General features: G+C 40.0%; 3 protein-coding genes across 4 annotated transcripts; 2 read left to right on the forward strand and 1 right to left on the reverse strand.

The window, feature by feature from the left end:
- Positions 1 to 385: 385 nt before the first annotated feature.
- LOC311296026 (uncharacterized protein) lies at positions 386 to 10,076 on the forward strand. 2 transcript variants are annotated; one of them, XM_084417658.1, is made up of 5 exons: positions 386 to 784; positions 1,301 to 1,594; positions 1,696 to 1,833; positions 1,955 to 2,016; positions 9,509 to 10,076. In XM_084417658.1, the coding sequence occupies exons 1-5, from the start codon at positions 493 to 495 to the stop codon at positions 9,554 to 9,556; spliced, it is 834 nt and encodes a 277-aa protein (XP_084273784.1). In that variant the 5' UTR covers positions 386 to 492; the 3' UTR covers positions 9,557 to 10,076. The 2 variants fall into 2 exon arrangements, with proteins under 2 accessions (XP_084273784.1, XP_084273783.1); XM_084417657.1 differs by lacking the exon at positions 9,509 to 10,076 and having other exon boundaries at positions 1,955 to 4,686.
- A 2,451-nt stretch (positions 10,077 to 12,527) lies between these two features.
- On the forward strand, positions 12,528 to 14,158 carry LOC311295565 (uncharacterized protein). Its single transcript, XM_084417037.1, has 2 exons — positions 12,528 to 12,922; positions 13,028 to 14,158. The coding sequence occupies exons 1-2, from the start codon at positions 12,728 to 12,730 to the stop codon at positions 14,105 to 14,107; spliced, it is 1,275 nt and encodes a 424-aa protein (XP_084273163.1). The 5' UTR covers positions 12,528 to 12,727; the 3' UTR covers positions 14,108 to 14,158.
- Positions 14,159 to 14,679: 521 nt separating this feature from the next.
- Positions 14,680 to 17,348, reverse strand: LOC311295808 (uncharacterized protein). The gene is made up of 3 exons (XM_084417331.1): positions 16,871 to 17,348; positions 16,529 to 16,678; positions 14,680 to 15,314 (listed from the first exon to the last, which is right to left on the reverse strand). The coding sequence occupies exons 1-3, from the start codon at positions 17,226 to 17,228 to the stop codon at positions 15,052 to 15,054; spliced, it is 771 nt and encodes a 256-aa protein (XP_084273457.1). The 5' UTR covers positions 17,229 to 17,348; the 3' UTR covers positions 14,680 to 15,051.
- Positions 17,349 to 19,493: the final 2,145 nt, after the last annotated feature.

Raw genomic sequence — 19,493 nt, forward strand, 5'->3', positions numbered from 1 at the left:
AATTGACATATTTTTTGCTAAATATCAGTGACATTCTTCACAGATGATAAAAGTCATGGAAGTGAAGTTGCTACATTGAATGTAACTTCAACCTTTGGAGACTCAAAGCAAATCCTCCATTAAGCCACATTTTTGTGGGTTTTAAATTATGTTAATTTCATGGATTACAAACGCAAATCATCTCTAAACAATTTTATTTTTTAGTAGTAACATAAAAAAATATATACAAATTCATTAAATAAAAAGTGTAGGAACCCTGTTTTTTCTATAAATATCCCATATACCAAAATGTTGTAGGTACTGACAATTTCCAGAAAAAACAAACTTTCCATGTTGTAATTACACCATTTAAATTATGTTCATATATCTCACCTTTCATTAGTAAGCTATTTACAAACTACAGCTGATTTCTGACTTTGTAATCCATCAGGAGCCTTAATCTGTGTAAAATCTGTTTGTTCTCCAGGTGTGTTTGGTGATTCAGTGTCAGTGATGGAGGGAGGTTCTGTCACTCTAAACTCTGATACTCAAATACGTGAAGACGACTACATAATGTGGAAATTTGGAGCTGAAAAGGCTCTCATAGCTAAAATGAAGAAAAAAAAGCAAATCTTCGCTATATACGATGACGCTCCTGATGGGAGATTCAAAGACAGACTGAAGCTGGACGATCAAACTGGATCTCTGACCATCACAAACACCAGAACTGAACATTCTGGAGCTTATAAACTACAGATAAGTGGACTGAAACTGACATCAGAAATATTCAATGTTTCTGTCTATGGTGAGTAGAGATCATTTGTCCTACCCTATGCAATGGGGGACTATTTGTGGGTCCTCATAATGCCAAATGTCTTATATTACCAGTAAAAAAGTGGCCTACATTATTTTAAATATATCTAATCAGTGACCGAGTGCAAGCATGTTCGTCTAAAAATAATTCTGTATTTTCAGCTTCAGAATCATGAATATTTGTATTCTGGTATCACCATTATCCCGTGCAAGTCCAAGCCTATTCATTTACACCCAAAATGTAATATCAAATTTTGCATTTTATTCAACAGTAAATTTTTTGTTAACCTTTCATCATATGTCTTGAAGTATCACAATAATATTGTATTGTGAGTCCAGTATCGTGATATGTATCGAATCGGGACATGAATCGGGACATACAAATGTATTTTTTTTAAAGTCAGGGCGATCATCGTTTTCATGATCGATAATCGCTGTCACGTTTGACTACTCGAGTACTCATGCCCAGATTAATTCATATTTCTGTTTATTCTTTGATGTTTTCCAGCTCATCTGCCTGTTCCTGTCATCATCAGTAACTCTTCTCAATGTTCTTCGTCATCATCATCAAATTGTTCATTGGTGTGTTCATCAGTGTTGAATGTGTGTGATGCGACTCTCTCTTGGTACAAAGGAATCAGTGTATTGTCCAGCATCAGTGTGTGTGATCTCAGCATCAGTCTCTCTCTACCTCTGGAGGTGGAATATCAGGATAAAAACACCTACAGCTGTGTGCTGAACAATCCCATCAGCAACCAGACCACACATCTGGACATCAACACACTCTGTCACACATGTGCAGGTACCACAGCACTGATGATAGATGTGTGTATTTACTGACCTGATCTCTGTCTTCTGTTGGAGATCAGACTGATGCATTCACTTTATCTTTATCAATTACAGCACCAGACACACAGTCTCCTTCAGTTCCTCCAGTCTCAGTGTTTCTGATAGTGTTGACCTCTGCTGCTGCTGGATCTCTGATGATTGTGGTTGCAGTCGTCGTGATCTTCTGCATCTGCAGGAAATGCAGAACAACAGGTCAGGAGAGCAAGCAATTAATCCAGAAGTCGAAATATTTATCTTTTTTTAAAGTACAAATTTCAATATAGGATTAAAAAATATTGTTGTTTTAACACATCTGTGATTATTATTAATGCAGTTCAGACCTGTGAGGAAGACAGAAATAATGCATCATCCTGTCAACAAAAAACACGAAAAATGGTAAGATCATTTATGACAGTGTTGCAAGAAGTTTTTGCAGTCAGTCAGTATGATTTAAGCTTTTGTGAGTAATATTAATCAAATAGCTAAAAAAAAAATAAAAATAACACTAAGTGTATTGTCCACAGAGGTGTCAAAAGTATTCACATTCATTACTCAGGTAGAAGTATAGATACTAGGGTTTAAAAAGACTTCTGTAGAAGTAGAAGTATCAACTCAAGCTTTTTACTCAAGTAAAAGTATAAAAAATAATTATGTAAAAACTACTTAAAGTATAAAAGTAAAAGTAATGTAAAGAAAAAATCTCTCTCTCTCTCTCTCTCTCTCTCTCTCTCTCTCTCTCTTTTGGCTTTTGGCGCTGCGCACAAACAAATGTGACTACAGCCTCTCACAAGTTAGAAAGACACCACAACGCCAATCAGTTTAGCGATGTGTATTCAGGAGGCGGGAGTCAGGTCTAAACCGTTTGTGTAATTGGGCCATTTTTTTTTTTTTTTTTTTTTTTTTTTACGACGACAAGCCGAAATTAAATAGGAGTAACGAGGCTATTTTTAAAATGTAAGGAGTAGAAAGTACAGATAATTGCGTCAAAATGTAAGGAGTAGAAGTAAAAAGTCGTCTGAAAAATAATTACTCCAGTAAAGTATAGATACCCCAAATTTCTACTTAAGTAAGGTAACGAAGTATTTGTACTTCGTTACTTGACACCTCTGATTGTCTGTACCTCAGTGTAAAAACTAACATACAGTATTTCCATTTTGCAGTCCTACAAATTAATTAGCACAAATCAAAATCTATTTGCACGCAGTTAGCAATAGGATGTTATTGATAAATTATCAGTGATTAGTTCATCCAAACATAATTATACTATTTACTCACCATACAGTACTGTTACAAACCCACATGTCACTGTCAGTCTCTAACTTTCTGCCTATGTAAATTGATCTCCTGTTGTGTTTCTCTGAAGAAAGTAAGTTTATCTTCACCGCGAGTTAGGTTATAACGGTAGACTTCTGTGTTCAGGGAGAAAGTGATGCCTTAAGATGCTCGTCCTTCTATAATCGCAATCTTTTATTTATTACAAACAGTTTTATAACCCCTGACATATGCTTTAAAAGTGCACAAGAACGACATGGGTGAGTTGACATTTGACCCGGTGTTATGGTTTAACGCATAGGTTTAACTGGTGTATGTGTTAAGTTGTGACTCCAGAAGTGAACGTCTTGGGTTACGACTGTAACCCTTGTTTCCTGAGAAGGGAATGAGACACTGGGTTGATTACGACACTTTGGGGAACGCCCTTAACGCATCTGAAATATGAATGAAACTAATCCAATCCTTATTGGTGCTGCGTTATGACATAACATGTGACGGCATACATGGAAGCTATAAAGGGCACTCAACAGAGTTAACTTCTGCAATGAAGCATGTAGCTCCCAGGCAGGGGAAGGCGTGGCGTGGATGTAGTGTCTTGTTCTCTTCTCAGGGAACAAGGGGTTACAGTCGTAACCCGAGACGTTCCCTTTCGAGAGAACTCGAACTGCGACGACTACGACACTTTGGGGAATGAGTACCCACTATGCCACAACGAGCCCTGCCTGTCCCAGTATGAAGCTGCGCACAGGCACACTTAGGACAAGAGCACAAGAGTGTCTTGCGTAGAAGGAATATCTAGGCTATAAAATCTGATAAAAGTATGAGGGGTGGCCCATCCTGCTGCATCGCACACTACTTGGATCGGGACCCCTGAAAGGAGGGCTCTAGAGGACGCCATGCCTCTGGTTGAATGAGCCCTCGTGGCCAAAGGTGAAGGCAAGCTGCATGCGCACCTGATGGGCCATCAGAGCCCCACACGGAAAGAAAATGAATAGTTGAATAAAGTCGTTTTTTTTTTTTTTTTTTTGCACAAAAAGTATTCTTGTCGCTCATCCATCCATAACCATTGGTCTTGTCCCACCCATATACAATGGTTCCGACGCCCATGTAATCAGCAACCTATTAGTACTTTCAGGTAATGAAATCACAATGATACCAACATTTAAATCATGTTTTGCCTGCTTATGCCTTGTCGTCTTGAGTATAATAAACAACTCCCTGAGCACGGGTGTTGTGTCTGCTGCACTCAAAATCACTGCTATAACACTGGTACCAAAAAAGACCAACAGACACTGGGTAAACCTCAATAATTTTCGTCCCATTTCCAATCCACCCTTTCTGGCTAAATTGCTTGAGCGAATTGTGGCTTTGCCGTTATACGCTCACTTCACTTTACATTTCTTTTTGAGCGCCTCCAATCTGGTTTCCGCAAACTGTATTGAAACAGCATTAGTTAAAGTCACCAATGACCTGTTACTTGCTGCTGACTCTGGCTGTCATTCAATCCTGATTCTTCTCGATCTCAGTGCAGCTTTTGACACTGTAGATCTTTTACTCGTTTGGAAACTGTTTCTGTTGTTACTGACACTGTATTAAACTGGTTCAAGTCTTATCTCTCAGACAGTTTGTGGCCCTGGGGAAATTTAGGTCCAATATTGGTTCAGTGCAATTTGGTGTTCCCCAGGGTTCAGTTTTGAGTCCCCTACTTTTTTGCGTTAAATCTTTCCCTTTGGGCAACTTCTAAGATCCTTTGGTCTTAAGTTTCATTTTTATGCAGACGACACTCTGATTTACATTCACTCAAAACCTGGTGATAACTCGGCTTTCTAGAACACAGCATATCAGAGGTAAACATATGGATGTCACAAAATGTTCTTTGTCTCAACAGTTACAAGACTGAGGTTATGCTCATTGGTTCACCCCACCAAATACGTAAAGCTGGCCATTTAACCCTAAAAGTTGATGGCTCTGCTATGGAGTTTCAAACTAATTTACAAAATCTGGGGATGATATTTGATTCAAACTTAACATTTGATCCACATGTCCAGAACATGGTTAATGTATGATTTTTTTTACCTCAGAAACATTGTAAGACTGAGCCCCATGCTATCTTTATCCGTGGCGGAAAAACTGATCAACACATTTGCTTTTTCTCGCATTGACTATTGTAATGCTCTGCTCGCTGGGGTCTCTAAATCAACTCTAAACAAATTGCAGTTGTGTTCAAAACTCAGGACAAGTGAGCACATTACTCCAATCTTGGAGGCCTTGCACTGGCTTCCTGTCAAGTGTCGCATATAAAAGTCTCATCCTTACCTACAAGGCCCTGCATGATTTATCGCCAGAATACCTGTCTGAACTTTTAATGGTTCTGTAGGCTTTTCATTCTCCACCTCACATGACAGATGAAAAATGACTTAATTTGCTCTGCCCTGTCAGAGCTCTCAAGATTTATGTCCAGAGGTCTTTTTCATGGCGGAAGTCAGACGAGTTGCTTGTGTGCTTCGGGTTACCCAAGAAGGTGCTTCCCGCATCCAAACAGACCATCAGTAACTGGATCATTCAGGCTACCTCTATGTAGGGCTGGACGATTTTGGCTAAAATCATAATCGCAATTAATCAAACAAGTTACCTCGATTACGATTATTGAACGATTATTTATATAAAAAAATTCCTATGTCACTGGCAAGGCTTATACTGTAAATACGTTCGTATTTTTTCTAATGAAAGATTTAGGGATGTCCCGATACCACTTTTTCACCGATACCGCAGCTTTGGCTATTTGCCGATACCGATATCAATCCGATATCTTTATTTTATTCTTGAACTAATACTACTAATAATAAAATATATGGAAGCACTTTGCTCAATTAGCCACATAAAAACATCTCACTCAAATGGAGAACAAATACTTCTCCAGTATATAGTCCACATCAACAGTTGATAATGAAGGACTGCCACCCTTTATTCAAAAGGCCTTGAGATATGTTTGGTAACCTGAATTTATTTAAAATTAATTAGCTATATTTCAGATCAATATATTTGTTTCCTTAAAATTTAAATTAACTTTAATAACTTCTCATCTGAATTATAAATCGTTAATTTCTGTATAAAATAATAGTACCATTAAAAACACATTTGATTTTATTTTTTAATCAATTTAGAATGTGTAGGCCTAACTTAAAAATAAAAAGATTAGTGCTCTGTTTTATGGCAAGAAATGAAAACCAATGCAATATGATGAATGTACAAAAGATGAGATCTTTTTTGCTTTTTGATAATTTTATAAAAAAAAATGTACACGGTGTGTGTGTGATTTTGGTTGGGTGACAGTTGTAGGTTACAGTTTGACAAAAGCACAATGTTTTACACAAATATAAGTAGGCTAAACACTTTGCAGTTTTAATGATGTCCTGTATGTAGGCTACAAATTGACGTTGATGTTATAATGACGAATGATGTTTTTATGTTTCCACTGTTAGATCGCGCCCATGCCTCTCTCTCTCTCTCTCTCTCTCTCTCTGACACACACACACATTTCAGCATTGCAATCTTGACATCGCAGCCTGTTCATTATGCTGCGTTCACACCAAACGCGAATAGAGCGTCAAATTCGCGTCTATCGCATCTAGTTCTACGCTTAAACATTTTGAATCCATTCGCGCGTCCAAAGCGAGTTTGAAGCGAAATAGACGCGCGTTCACGGGCGGAGTCACGTGACTACACACGCGGTAATATGTTTTAAAGGAGTCATAATGTTGTGTTACCTTGGATACCCAAATGCTCTATTATAGTATTTTTTAGGCACTTCTAAAAAAGAAAAGTGGAAAAAAAATCAACACAGAGCCCCTCAGACCCTTATTTCTAAAGGCATTATTGTCTCGCGAGATCTGATGCGATGTTTTGGCTGTCGTGGACGGTCATTATAATAATGCAAATGAGGGGCGCGTTGATTGGTTGCAGGAATGTATTTTACTACTTCCAAGCGGTACAAAAACATAGACAAAATACTGCAATAGCTCAATAAATGTGACGGTACTTATTGTTAGTGAAATTGTAATCACAACCAAAGAAAAAAGAAAAAATACACCATTGCCATATACATTCTTACAGAAGCCCCACTAACTGAAAGCTATTTTCAAACTGCATGTTTTGCATGAGTTTGGCTAATAATGTTTAGTGGTATATTGTTTTCATACTTGCATTTAAACAGTTTTAGCCACTGAGCATGGACTCCTGTACCGTCACTACTGTAGCTGCTAGTGTAAAACAAAGTCGAAAGATGTGGCTAGCATTCGTAGAGTCCATTCCCCGTGTTTACCTCGAAGGTAACGTTACATACAATAGCCGCATTAGCTGTTAGCTGCTATTTGTTAACCACAGTAGAGCAATAAAAACACAGTCTTACCTTTTCAATTTCTGGCAAGTCCCTGATGGTTGGGATGGCACCTTTTCCCAAACGGAGCTTCGAGGCCAAGTTCGCCTGATACTGCCCCAAATTTGTAAAAGATTCCGGTGTAAAATGTTTAGCACACACACCTAACGATACGCCACTTGAAAGAGTTGTTGGGACAGCGTCATTAAAAATTTATTTCCTCCACTGTTCCCTGATAGTTTTATCCGTTTTTGGTAGATAAAACACATTTGCATCTTGTTTGTGGCAGTCACCCACAGAGCATCTCAGGTGTGCACTCGATTTCTCCATCTTTCTCGAGTCAACTAAACTGAATCTGAGGGGGAGAGGGGCGGGCTTCCCGCGGCATAGGTTTGCGGTGTCCATATTTGGTATATCCTCCCCCGTCTTGACGTCAAGAAGGGGAAGAAATCAAAATCTCGTTTTTTCGTGCGCGTGCACGTGGCCTATTTTACAAACCCTGAGGTAAACAAACGCTTCACTTTTAAATATCGGCTTCCCGGCCAGTGTACAATCATTATGCAATCATAACATACATTGATTCTCATGGAAAAGTGAAATTTCTACATTATGACTCCTTTAAGGGGAAAGTACATTAGCACACAGAGGGAAATAACCGAAATAACCGTCTTGGTAAAATTACGTCGGTTATAGGCTCTGAATTTCGGTTTCGATTACTTTTCAATTAATCGTCCAGCCCTACTCTGACGTGAGTTCACGAGAGTGCCACGATGCATGTGTGAGAACCAAGCGTGCCGCACAAGCCCTGAAAAGTGAAGCCAAAATGTCTCGATCGCCCCCCGGTCCTAGTATAGGTCATAAGCCCCGCCTCCCCATGTTATTCAACGGGACGTGAGACCAACTAAACAATTAAATTACACTTCAAATATCTATTTTCCAAAGGTGGTTTCTTTCATTTGCTGTCGTTTTTATCACGCTGATGTAAGTTCAAGTGTCTGTTTCAAAAATAAGTTGTTTTTTAGTTAGTTACGTGATGCGGTGGTGTAACGTCATGATTGACAGCTGTGATTGACAGGTTCTCGAGCGAAGTAGTCACTGAAGCACCAACGGACATTTTTTTCGTGATCTTCGGAGGACTGAGGAGATTGTATTTACTTTATTTTAACAAGCCTCTTGTCGTACTGCAATAAAAATTTTAAAAAGTGTGCAGAATCCACTCTCCCTGAGTGCATTCTGCGAGAGTGAGGGTGGAGCGTTGATTTCGCGGCTTTACTTCCTGCTCACTACTGCGCAGGTCTGGTCCCGAGATCGCTACTGCGCAGACTCAAGTTCCAATATGTCAGCGCCATATCGGGACTCTGGCGGCTTCAGTTTTCATCAATGGAAGAGAGCGAAGGGGCGTCGTCCATCTTTTTTTACAGTCTATGGTGAGAACTGAGAAGATGACGTCCTGACATAGCCGAAATAAGATAAGATAAGATAAGATAAGCCTTTATTGTCTCCAGTTGGAGAAATTCGTCTTGGGCATTCGAGAGAACAATGGCGACACATTGTATATACACACCCAACACACAGTTAACCTACACAAACACGGAAGCCCTACACTGTCTTTTTACAAGCAGAGGAAGACACGTGGTGTATGTAAGCTATTGAATTCGGACATCCAGGAAATGCACACTTTAGAGCCATTGTAAACACTTCATTAAGACCTAAAACACAATCAATGTCAAATTGAAATTGGCATGGATCTCTCGTGAACTTACGTTAGAGGCCCACACGGAAAATGAATAGTTGAATAAAGTCGTTATTTTCTTTTTTTTTCTTTTTTTGTGGAAGTTCTTCATAAACTTAAGGTTGACTCACTGTAGTCACTTGGACTATTTTAAACATTGTCTTTACTCACTTTCTGGGCCGGCAAGATGCAACTACCTAGAAGCCTATGGAGGAGTGAGACAGCTCTCAGATTTAATAAAAAAAATAACCTAATTTGTGTTTCCATGGAAGAAACGCCAACTAGAAAATATAAACTATCATCCAGATAGAAATGCACTATACATTACATAGACGACAGCAATCATTAAACAATACATATAATCAACAACATTTTTCAAATCTTGAAACTATGACCAGTCAAAGAAGTTATTTTACAGAAACAGGGCCTTATAAGGTATTTCAATTTGATGGCAAATTTTGTTAATTTTGTTTGTTTGTTTTTAAATATGACTGCATTTTTCCTTGCAGAAATCAAAGAAGGAGGCTGTGTATGAAAATTTCCCCAAAAAACGATGATCAATAACCGTATCTACTGGAATAAATGTTAGAGCTCATACGACCTTGACTCACATATCTTAGTTCACATTATTCTCTGATAATATGTTTTAACTTCATGGTTTCATGCTTTTTTTCACTCTCATGTGTTGTTATTGTTATGTCTGAAATTGTGTTGTTCTGAATTAGTATAATGGTTCAAAAATAGCATTGCATTCAGAAACTCTACTAAAAGCCTGAAGTGAATTTCCATACACATGAAGCTTCGAAACCTTTGCCATTGATTTGTTTTGAACCAGTGATTCGGGGCATGTTTAATACTGCCACAGTAATGTGATTTCAGTAGAGTTTTATGCACATCATAACGGTTTTGAATTGTCAATGGTTCGCCGCTAAGGGGCGATGATCTCTGGGAAACATGAACCTGACCTTGGATACATTTTTATACATTTGTAGGTATTTAATGAGGCATTTGTATAATAAAAAAGTAAGAGTTACAGTTAATAGTCTCTTATTGGTCTGACTGCAAAACAAACAAAACTTGTTTACTATTTACTTGTTTACTAACTTAAATAATATTTAATGGTATTAGATGATTTGTTAATTGTATTTAACAAATTACACCTTCAATAAAACATTTGTAACTGGTTTGAAAATCTGCTTTTATGCATGTTTGGCCTGAGTTTTTGTTGTATTTACACTGTTCTGACCAGCAGGGGTCACCAGGGTGTGACAATTTGAGCGCTTCAAAAGAGTGAATCATTTTTTCTAAGCAAATGGTTCAATTGATTCAGAGTTTCGAAAAGGTTTTTTTCTTCCAACACTATAATGAAGTAAATAAAGACACTTCGCTGATCACAGGGCTGCCTCCTGATGCCTGTTTATAACAAACTCAATTATTGTAATAAAAATAGCCTACAATATTTTTTTGGCACACAAAATTTTTACATCAGGCATTTTGTCCTGCTCATGTTACTTCAGTTATAGTAAATCACACCAGCATAATAACAACACACATCCCTGCTACAGAACCTAAAGACAGACTTGAATATGTATATTGATAAATGCATGGATGATCTAAACTTAACTTCGTCTCTTGCTTTTTTGCTCTTTTTTTGGATTCCTCAGTCACCCTCTCAGGTTGAGTTATATCTTTTTGTATGGGAGAATCCTGAAATCTCAAAAACTGCTTGGCGAACTCACAATGAAATAACATATTTTGAAACAGCAACAACATCTGAAATGAACTGTCCCAAAAAAATGTTGTTTCTTCTGCTTAAATAGCTTTAAAAAAAGCAGTTTTCAGGCTAGACCAGCCAATGCGCATGTATTTAATAATGAATGAATTTTGTAAATTTACTTAACGAAGAAAATAATTCATAAAACAAATATCATTTGACCCTTATATGTTTATACTCTTTATGACACAGATGTAGCATCTGGACCAATCAGACACACACAAATTATTCATTATATTTAATGAATAATCCAGCAAACTCACTCTCCCAATAAAGGTCTATGAAACTGTAAGAATTGAGAAATTTTAAAATCTGCTTGTCAGATGCCGGACTTTGGGCCGATCGAGCGCGAGCCCCAAAACTAACATCCCAAATGATGCTAACACACTGGCCAAACCCAGTGTCCTGTGAAAGGACATATTGAAACTGATAAGGATTTTACGACCCCAAAAGGAATGTGCAGGGAATTGTGACTCACTTAATTATTGCTGAGAAGGAGAAATAAACCCTTTTAATCCTATATATTCTATATATATATCCACGTGAGAAATGTACTAACATATATCTAATTTTCCCATCTCATGATTTTCCTTTTATGTGGTTTGGTTTATGTCTTCATTTTCTCTTCTAAACTCTTTTAGATTAATGTTTCAGACGTTGTTGCATGGTTAACCAAAATCATATGTGTGGCATGTTTAGGCTCTATAAACTCCATTTGTTCATTTACAATACATTTTGCTAACTTTGTGACGCATTAGTATTATAAGAATCTTGAAGATTTATGAAGTTAACATCCAATCAAATTACACGTTCAAAGGCCTGCCTGAACAATGGGCCATAAAGAAATTCCCTGGAAAACACTTCTTATTGGCTCACACACCTCCAGAGGGTGTGACGTCTTCACACTTTAAAAGTCACTGATCACAAGATCAGCTCTCTTAGTCCTCTTACTCTTTTCTGGAATCCTGATATGAAGATGATGCTGAACTAGAAGTTTTCTAAGGACCCCTAAGCTTGTGCCAGGCTGCGGCCTTGTCTTTCCATTCAACAAAGATCCTCTGACTCCCACTGGTTCTCTCTCATCAATACCACATCAGCAAAGATCAACTGGAGCCTCAACACGGGACAAACAGGTTAATTGATTGTAATATTAATTTACAACATTAAGTTAATTATATTAACTGATCCAAATATTCATAATCAATTATAACCAGTTATTATTGATTATTAATATTTCATAGCTAATTTGCTACACAGACAAAAATGAAAAGACTAGCCTATCCGTCAAAGCTCAGCTTTAGGAGGGGAAGAGCTACAGAGACTTTGCACAACAGTTCTCGGCCGCCCAGAAGCAGACAATAAAGCATATTCTGCCCCGACGGCCAGCTGCTGCCTCCACCCAGCCGTCGGTGCAGCCCCCTCAGTCTGCTTCCCGCCGAGGCCGCCCCCCTTCCGGCTCCCACCCCTCCTGCTTGGCCCAAGTAGCAGCCTTCACCCGGGTCAAAGCAAGGAAGGCGGCACAACCCGTCTCCGCCCCTAAGCCTGCCAAACTAAGCCAGGCTAAGCGGCGCTCCTGAGACGGGCAGCTCGGAGTTAGTCTTGTCAGGAGATGGTGGCAGGACCACTCCTTGCCCCGGTGGAGGGCCGGGGGAGAATCTTTTGTTCTCCCTTTTACAACCCTGGCCTCATATGGCGCTTTTCCACTGCATGGTACGGCACGGTTCGGCTCGGTACGGCTCGGCTCGGCTCGGTACGGTTCGGCTCGCTTCGCTTTTCCACTGCGTGGTACGACTCGACTCGGTACGGCACGGTTCGGTTCGCTTTAGCTCGGTTGCTTTTCCACTGCAGATAGTACCGCTTCAAAGTGGGTGGGACTGATCGTTAATAGTTGCCGCCTCTACTGTCATGACATCATCCTAAACGCGCCACATTTCAAACGCACAACACAGGAACAATGGAGCCTATCGAGGGGATGGTGTTCTTGATTCTCGGCATGTGGATGTTTTTAACTTCAAGACGGAGAAATGTGTTTAAAATGAGGCTGATGGCAGCACAACAAATTACTGCAAAAAAAAACAAAAGAGTCTGGGAACTCTTACAACAAAGCGAAGATGACGACATCACTCGGTTTGCCCGACGGCGCACGAGGGTAAGCTAATCTTGTTTAGGATCTCAATCGCTATATTGTCACAAAGCATATAATGAATTTAGCTGCCAATTTTATGTATTAAAATGTGTACTCTGTGTATTTCAGATGTATCATATTTCGCAAAGTCGCCGCCACAGACCATCTGTTTGGACATTTAACAGAGCTTCTGAGTGGTGGGATGTGATTGTTCCTGGCTTTACAAACACGCAGTGGTTGGAGAACTTTAGGATGTCGGAAGAAACGTTTATTTACTTGTGCAACAAACTGCGTCCTGCGATGGAGAGACGGGACACAAACTTCCGCGTGTGTGTACCTCTAAAGAAGAGAGTAGCCATTGCACTGTGGAAACTTGCAACCGGCTCTGAGTACAGAAGTGTTGGACATCTTTTTGGAGCAAGCATTTCAACTGTGTGTCGGTGTGTTCAGGAGTTCTGTGCTGCAGCAGAGACGTTGTTGGTACCGGAACAAATTCGTTTTCCAGATCAGGAGAGGTTTAAAGAAATGGCTGCCTATGTTGAGAACAGATGGGGACTTCCACAGTGTATTGGTGCTATTGATGGATCACACATACCCATAATAGCACCACAAGACTATCACTGTGACTATTTCAACCGTAAAGGCTGGCACTCCATCATCCTTCAAGGTGTTGTGGATGGAAAGGGACTTTTCTGGAATGTTTTCACAGGACTGCCTGGAAGCCTGCATGATGCTCGGGTTCTGAGACTGTCCACACTGTGGGAGGTGGCAAGCCGTGGAAACCACATACCAGCTAGCACCAAAAACATTGCTGGGGTGAATGTTGGTTACTACATCCTTGGAGACTCTGCCTATCCCTTGCAGAACTGGCTATTAAAACCATTCATTGACACTGGACGGCTAACAGCGGAACAGCGGGTCTACAACATGAAAATCTCCAGAGCACGTGTAGTGGTTGAAAATGCTTTTGGTAGATTAAAAGGAAGATGGCGTTGCCTTATGAAAAGAAATGACTGTGCGGTCGACCTTGTGAAATCTATGGTGCTGACATGCTGTGCTCTACATAACCTTTGTGAGAGTCATGGAGAGGCCTATGAGATTGCATGGGATCCACCTTCAGCAGCAGAGCCTGTGCTGGGACTGGCACAGCATGTAGAGGAGGAGGGCAGGGATGTCCGTGAGGCTCTGATGCGTTACTTGAATAGTTGACTATGTCTGTTCTGTAAAGTGTGTTGTAAATAAACTTTTGTGCAGTATTTGAAAAAGTTTCCCTTGCATATTTATTTACCCATTTATTATAAATATAAAATTAATAATAAATAGCATCATTATAAAGATGTAAGACTCCAGCTTTGATATTTGACCACTGTTTATGATAAATCTGCTTTGCAGTGACATTAAATTCGTAATTTATTCCAGGAGTGCAAAATTATTAATCTGTAACATTTGATATTTTGAATAGGTAATGCAGTCAATCATGTGGGTTTGTGTTCACTTACATGCAATATACAGCATTCATCAGGGCTCTTATCCAATTGTGTGCATATTTGGAGAAATAATTATCACGTTCTTATAGATATTTTGTCATACAGAATAGCATTTTTGTTCATTTTATGTCCAAACACTATTTTAAACCGCGAGCGGAATATGATACAAATACTCAATAGCGGTTTAAAGTGAGTTTTAGGTAAAAGTGTACTATTAATCTTTTAAATTGTGACATGTAGCTTGATACCTGTTGCTCTAATCCACATGCGCCATTAAAAAGGAAAGTACATGTTTGACAAGTACATTTTATTGAAGAAAAATGTAAACAGATCAAACATTAAACAAAGTGCAAACGTATGTAGTGCAAAAAAATGTATATAAAGACATATATAAAGACAAATTTAAAAGTAAAGAATGTACACCAAGCAAACTTTAAATGTGCAAATGTATGTAGTGCAAAAAAATAAATATAAATACGACATATATAACCAAATTTAAAAGTAAAAAATGTACACTAAGCAAACTTTAAACGTTGTGCACAAACGTATGTACCGGTAGTATAAAAACATTCACAGGAAAAACAAGTTAAAAAAAATAACTATTTCCGTGAAGTATGGACTAGGGAGGTTTTAGTCGGGCAGAGAGTTCTGTTCTTGTCGGTTCTGTCACTTTTCTGTTCGGTCACTCATCGCCTGTACAAGCATCCCCATGACGTTGAGAAAGGCTTGATTGAATGCAGCCGTTTGTGCATTTTCCTCCCTCCTTAAGGCCGCTTCGTGCTCCCTTGCTTGCCGGGCCTCATCTATTGCCATCTGCAAATGGAGCTCCCTCTGTGCACGGTTCAGTTCCTGCTGTTGAATATCAGCCACCTGCATCTCTCTTAAAACAGCAAGATGCTCCTGATGGTGCATGCTCCGTTTCCTCTTGCCTGGACACAAAGAAAGAAAAGTTATAATTGTGATTTTTTTTCTAAAGGTTTTTTCTAAAATCAAAAAAAAAATTGAGAGTAAAAATAAAGCTAACATTATCACATATCAATTAATCTATGAAAGAACTGTTCATTAACAACCCCATGATCTACAGTGTGAACTAATCAAAGTTACAGTAACTAGCAATAATGTACAGTACCAGTCAAAAGTTTGGAAACATTACTATTTTTAATGTTTTTGAAAGAAGTCTCTTATGCTCATCAAGCCTGCAGTTAAAAAAAAAAAAAAAAAAAGTTATATTATGAAATATTATTACAATTTAAAATAATGGTTCTCTTTTTTAATATACTTTAAAATGTAATTTATTTTTGTGATGCAAAGCTGAATTTTCATCAGCAAGTACTCCAGTCTTTGCTGTCTTATGATCCTTCAGAAATCATTCTAATATGATGATTTATGATCAATGTTGGAAACAGTTGTGCTGCTTAATATTTTTTTTATAACCTGAGATACTTTTTTCAGGATTATTTGATGAATAAAAAGTTAAAAAGAACTGTATTTATTTAGAATAGAAATCTTTTGTAACAATATTCACTACCGTTCAAAAGTTTGGGAACAATAACTATTTTTTTTAAGAAATTAGTACTTTAAATCAACAAGGATGCGTTAAATTGATAAAAGGTGATGGTAACGATTTATATTGTTAGAAATGTTTTTATTTTGAATAAATGCTGTTTTTATGAATAAATGCTGTTAACGTTTTACTCATCAATGAATCCTGAAAAAAGTATTCCAAAAAAATATATTAAACAGCACAACTGTTTCCATCATTGATAATAACTGAGTATCAAATCATCATATTAGAATGATTTCTGAAGGATCATAACACACCAAAGACTGGAGTACTTGCTGATGAAAATTCAGCTTTGCATCACAAAAATAACTTACATTTTAAAAAACTGTTTTTTTGTTTGTTTAGTTTTTTTTTAACTGCAGGCTTGATGAGCATAAGAGACTTCTTTCAAAAACATTAAAAATAGTAATGTTTCCAAACTTTTGACTGGTACTGTATTTATGGTGAGCAACAGGAATTCATGATATATCCAATTTTAGTGCAGGCTTTCAAAACGACCTAAGAAAAGAATTAGGTAAGCTTAGTCTACTCTAAATATATATGTAACAGTAGCCTAAGTGTTTTAGTCATATTTCATACCTAGTACCACACGCTCTGGTGTCCTGCTGCTGCTGCTGGAGGTTGCTGGTGTCGACGGTCGTGCTGGTGTCGACGCTGCTATCACCAGTTGGGACGTTGAGGCATCACTGCACGGAGAAAGTGCTAACGAGTCAATCGTAGACAGTGCATCTGAAACAAAAAGTTTGTACAATGTTTGTTAATGCTCAAATTACAGCAACACAAATCAAACTAGCAACAATAACAAATCCAGAACAGAATTGAATAGGCATTCATGTAAAAAAACAAAATAAAACTTTACAGTATAGATGGTCAGTAAAGTGAAGCTTTCAAACTTAATATATTGTACACAACGTTACGTACCATCCTCGATTGTGTTGTCCAACAAAGAGGTGGCCGAGTCCAGGGCACCCTCTCTCCCATTGCTCGCAGGTCGACTTCCGTAGATAGCGTCCATTTGGTCGAACCACTTCCACGTTCTTCTGTTTGCACCACTCCGGCCGTTGTGATCCTTTATGGCTCGGTAGTCACTTTTTAGTTTTTTTAATTTGTCCCTACACTGTTTGTAGGTCCGGTGGTAGCCGTGTGCGGCTAGGAGCTGTGCTACTTCTTGGAACACTTTTTCATTCCGTGTCGCCCCATCCAGCTCTCGCTGGATCCGCTCCTCGGCAACCAACGAGAGGAACGTCTGCACCTCGTCCACTGACCACGATTCAGCCATTTCTTTTTTAAATTTTTTACTTCTTTTGTCAAATAAATACTCTAAAAACAGGTGCTACCGCGTTGGCTGTTGTCTGGCTATTTAAATCTAGCGGGTGTAGTGTCTCGTGTCGCAAATACAATGACGCTGGTAGTGACGATTCTGTCTGACCAATCAGTGATCTGCATTGTTTTCACGTCACATTTCAGTATCGGTACGGTACGCTTGGAACCTCAACAGAGGTGGTACCATTTAAAGCGAGCCGAAGCGAGCCGTACCGTACCGTACCATGCAGTGGAAATGCGCCATAAGTGAGCCGTACCGAACCGAGCCGTACCGTACCATGCAGTGGAAAAGCGCCAAAGCGTGCCGTGCCGTACCGAACCGTACCGTACCATGCAGTGGAAAAGCGCCAATAGTCGGCGGCACAACTGTTAAAGAAAGAACTGACACCCCTTTCTCCGAGCCCCAAGAGGTTGCGGATGGCAGTGTGCAACGCACTCCCATGGCTGGGCCGGTCGTTCCGCATCGAGAGAGAGAGAGAGAGAGAGAGATGAGCAGTGATTGTGCGCTTTGTGATATTTTGATATTATTGTTTTGTTTTTTTTGTTTGTTTTTTTGGGGGGGGGGGGGGGGGGGGGGTCAGTTTTTTTAGTGTGTTATTGTCACAGGTCGGGGTGGGCCAAACCAGACTGCACCCACCCCTAAACCACTATCACCCAGAGGAGCGTATCAAAGGAGGAGGCAGGAGGCAGGAGTAAAAGGAATAACTTTATTTTGTATTAAAAAGCAATTAAGAATTCCTAGTCTAAAATTCCTTGTCCTCTCCTTCCCAGGGACCCAGAGCAGCACCGCCGCGGGTATGAACCGGCGAAACTCCCAGTGGGAGAACGTTGGACAGGTGAATGTCACAGGTGAGTAGAGAGAACAGAGATCACTTTCTTCACAGACTGGCGTCAGACTCACAGTGGGAGAGCGTTGGACAGGTGAATATCACAGGTGAGTAGAGAGAACAGAGATCACTTTCTTCACAGACTAGCGTCAGACTCACCGTGGGAGAGCATCGGACAGGTGGATATCACAGGTGAGTAGAGAGAACGGAGATCACTTCCTTCACAGACTGGCGTCAGACTCACAGTGGGAGAGCGTCGGACCAGTGAGTATCACAGGTGAGTAAAGAGATCAAGGCTCGGCTGCAGCAGACTCCAAGTCGCAAGCGGAACAGGGCTTCCCTAGGACAGACAGAATCAACTTCAACAGCAGTGCACAGTTCTCACGTGTATTGCAGGGGACAGATAACTTCACACCAGGCAGGTAGGCTTAGAGCTGCAGCAGACTCACAGTCGCAGGCTGTACGGGGCTTCTCTAGGACAGACAGAATCAACTTCAACAGCAGTGTATAGTTCTCACGTGTGTTGCAGGGGACAGATAACTTCACACCAGGCAAGTAGGCTTAGGGCTGCAGCAGACTCACAGTCTGAACGGGGCTCCTCTAGGACAGACAGAATCAACTTCAACAGCAGTGTACAGTTCTCACGTGTATTGCAGGGGACAGATAACTTCACACCATGCAGGTAGGCTTAGAGCAGCAGCAGACTCACAGTCGCAGGCTGAACGGGGCTTCTAGTCGCAGGCTGGACGGGGCTTCTCTAGGACAGACAGAATCAACTTCAACAGCAGTGTACAGTTCTCACGTGTGTTGCAGGGGACAGATAACTTCACACCATGCAGGTAGGCTTAGGGCTGCAGCAGACTCAGTCGCAGGCTGAACGGGGCTTCTCTAGGACAGACAGAATCAACTTCAACAGCAGTGTACAGTTCTCAACAGCAGTGTACAGTTCTCAACAGCAGTGTACAGTTCTCAACAGCAATTACACAGTTCTCACATGGGGTGAACGTTATCTCACAGAGGTTCTTCTTTCTGAACACCGCACGTAGATGTAAGCAATCTCACTCAGCTCTCATGGTAAATAGTAGATCCCCAGGGCACATGGGCAGTTGCGGGGCAATAACAGGTATTCTTCCACACACACACACTGCAATCCAACTCTAAACATGTATTTGTGAGTGGAAACGTCAATTTACACACTGCAATTCCACTCTTCCAGTGCGCATAAGGCCAGCACTCACCCACAGCTCCTGGTCTACCGGACTGAGGATCGCCAGGGGCGGAACAGAACACTCGAGAGATTGGTCTTCACGGTCACAGACGGACTTCACTCTGCTGGACTCCAATCGGAGAGAGGAGATGAGGAAATCAACAGGAATCAATATTTCACTCGGTGA

Source organism: Rutilus rutilus (genome assembly GCF_951802725.1).
Source record: "Rutilus rutilus genome assembly, chromosome: 8".
Taxonomy (NCBI): domain Eukaryota; kingdom Metazoa; phylum Chordata; class Actinopteri; order Cypriniformes; family Leuciscidae; genus Rutilus; species Rutilus rutilus.

Excerpts from the sequence above, each read along its gene's own strand:
- LOC311295808 (XM_084417331.1), bottom strand. The coding sequence starts at position 17,228 with ATGGCTGAATCGTGGTCAGTGGACGAGGTGCAGACGTTCCTCTCGTTG. Across the intron at positions 16,679-16,870 it reads GGACAACACAATCGAGGATG|ATGCACTGTCTACGATTGAC; the intron begins GTACGTAACGTT and ends TTTTTGTTTCAG. Across the intron at positions 15,315-16,528 it reads ACCAGAGCGTGTGGTACTAG|GCAAGAGGAAACGGAGCATG; the intron begins GTATGAAATATG and ends CTTTGTGTCCAG.
- LOC311295565 (XM_084417037.1), top strand. The coding sequence starts at position 12,728 with ATGGAGCCTATCGAGGGGATGGTGTTCTTGATTCTCGGCATGTGGATG. Across the intron at positions 12,923-13,027 it reads TTGCCCGACGGCGCACGAGG|ATGTATCATATTTCGCAAAG; the intron begins GTAAGCTAATCT and ends TGTGTATTTCAG.
- LOC311296026 (XM_084417657.1), top strand. The coding sequence starts at position 493 with ATGGAGGGAGGTTCTGTCACTCTAAACTCTGATACTCAAATACGTGAA. Across the intron at positions 1,595-1,695 it reads ACTCTGTCACACATGTGCAG|CACCAGACACACAGTCTCCT; the intron begins GTACCACAGCAC and ends TATCAATTACAG. Across the intron at positions 1,834-1,954 it reads CAGGAAATGCAGAACAACAG|TTCAGACCTGTGAGGAAGAC; the intron begins GTCAGGAGAGCA and ends TTATTAATGCAG.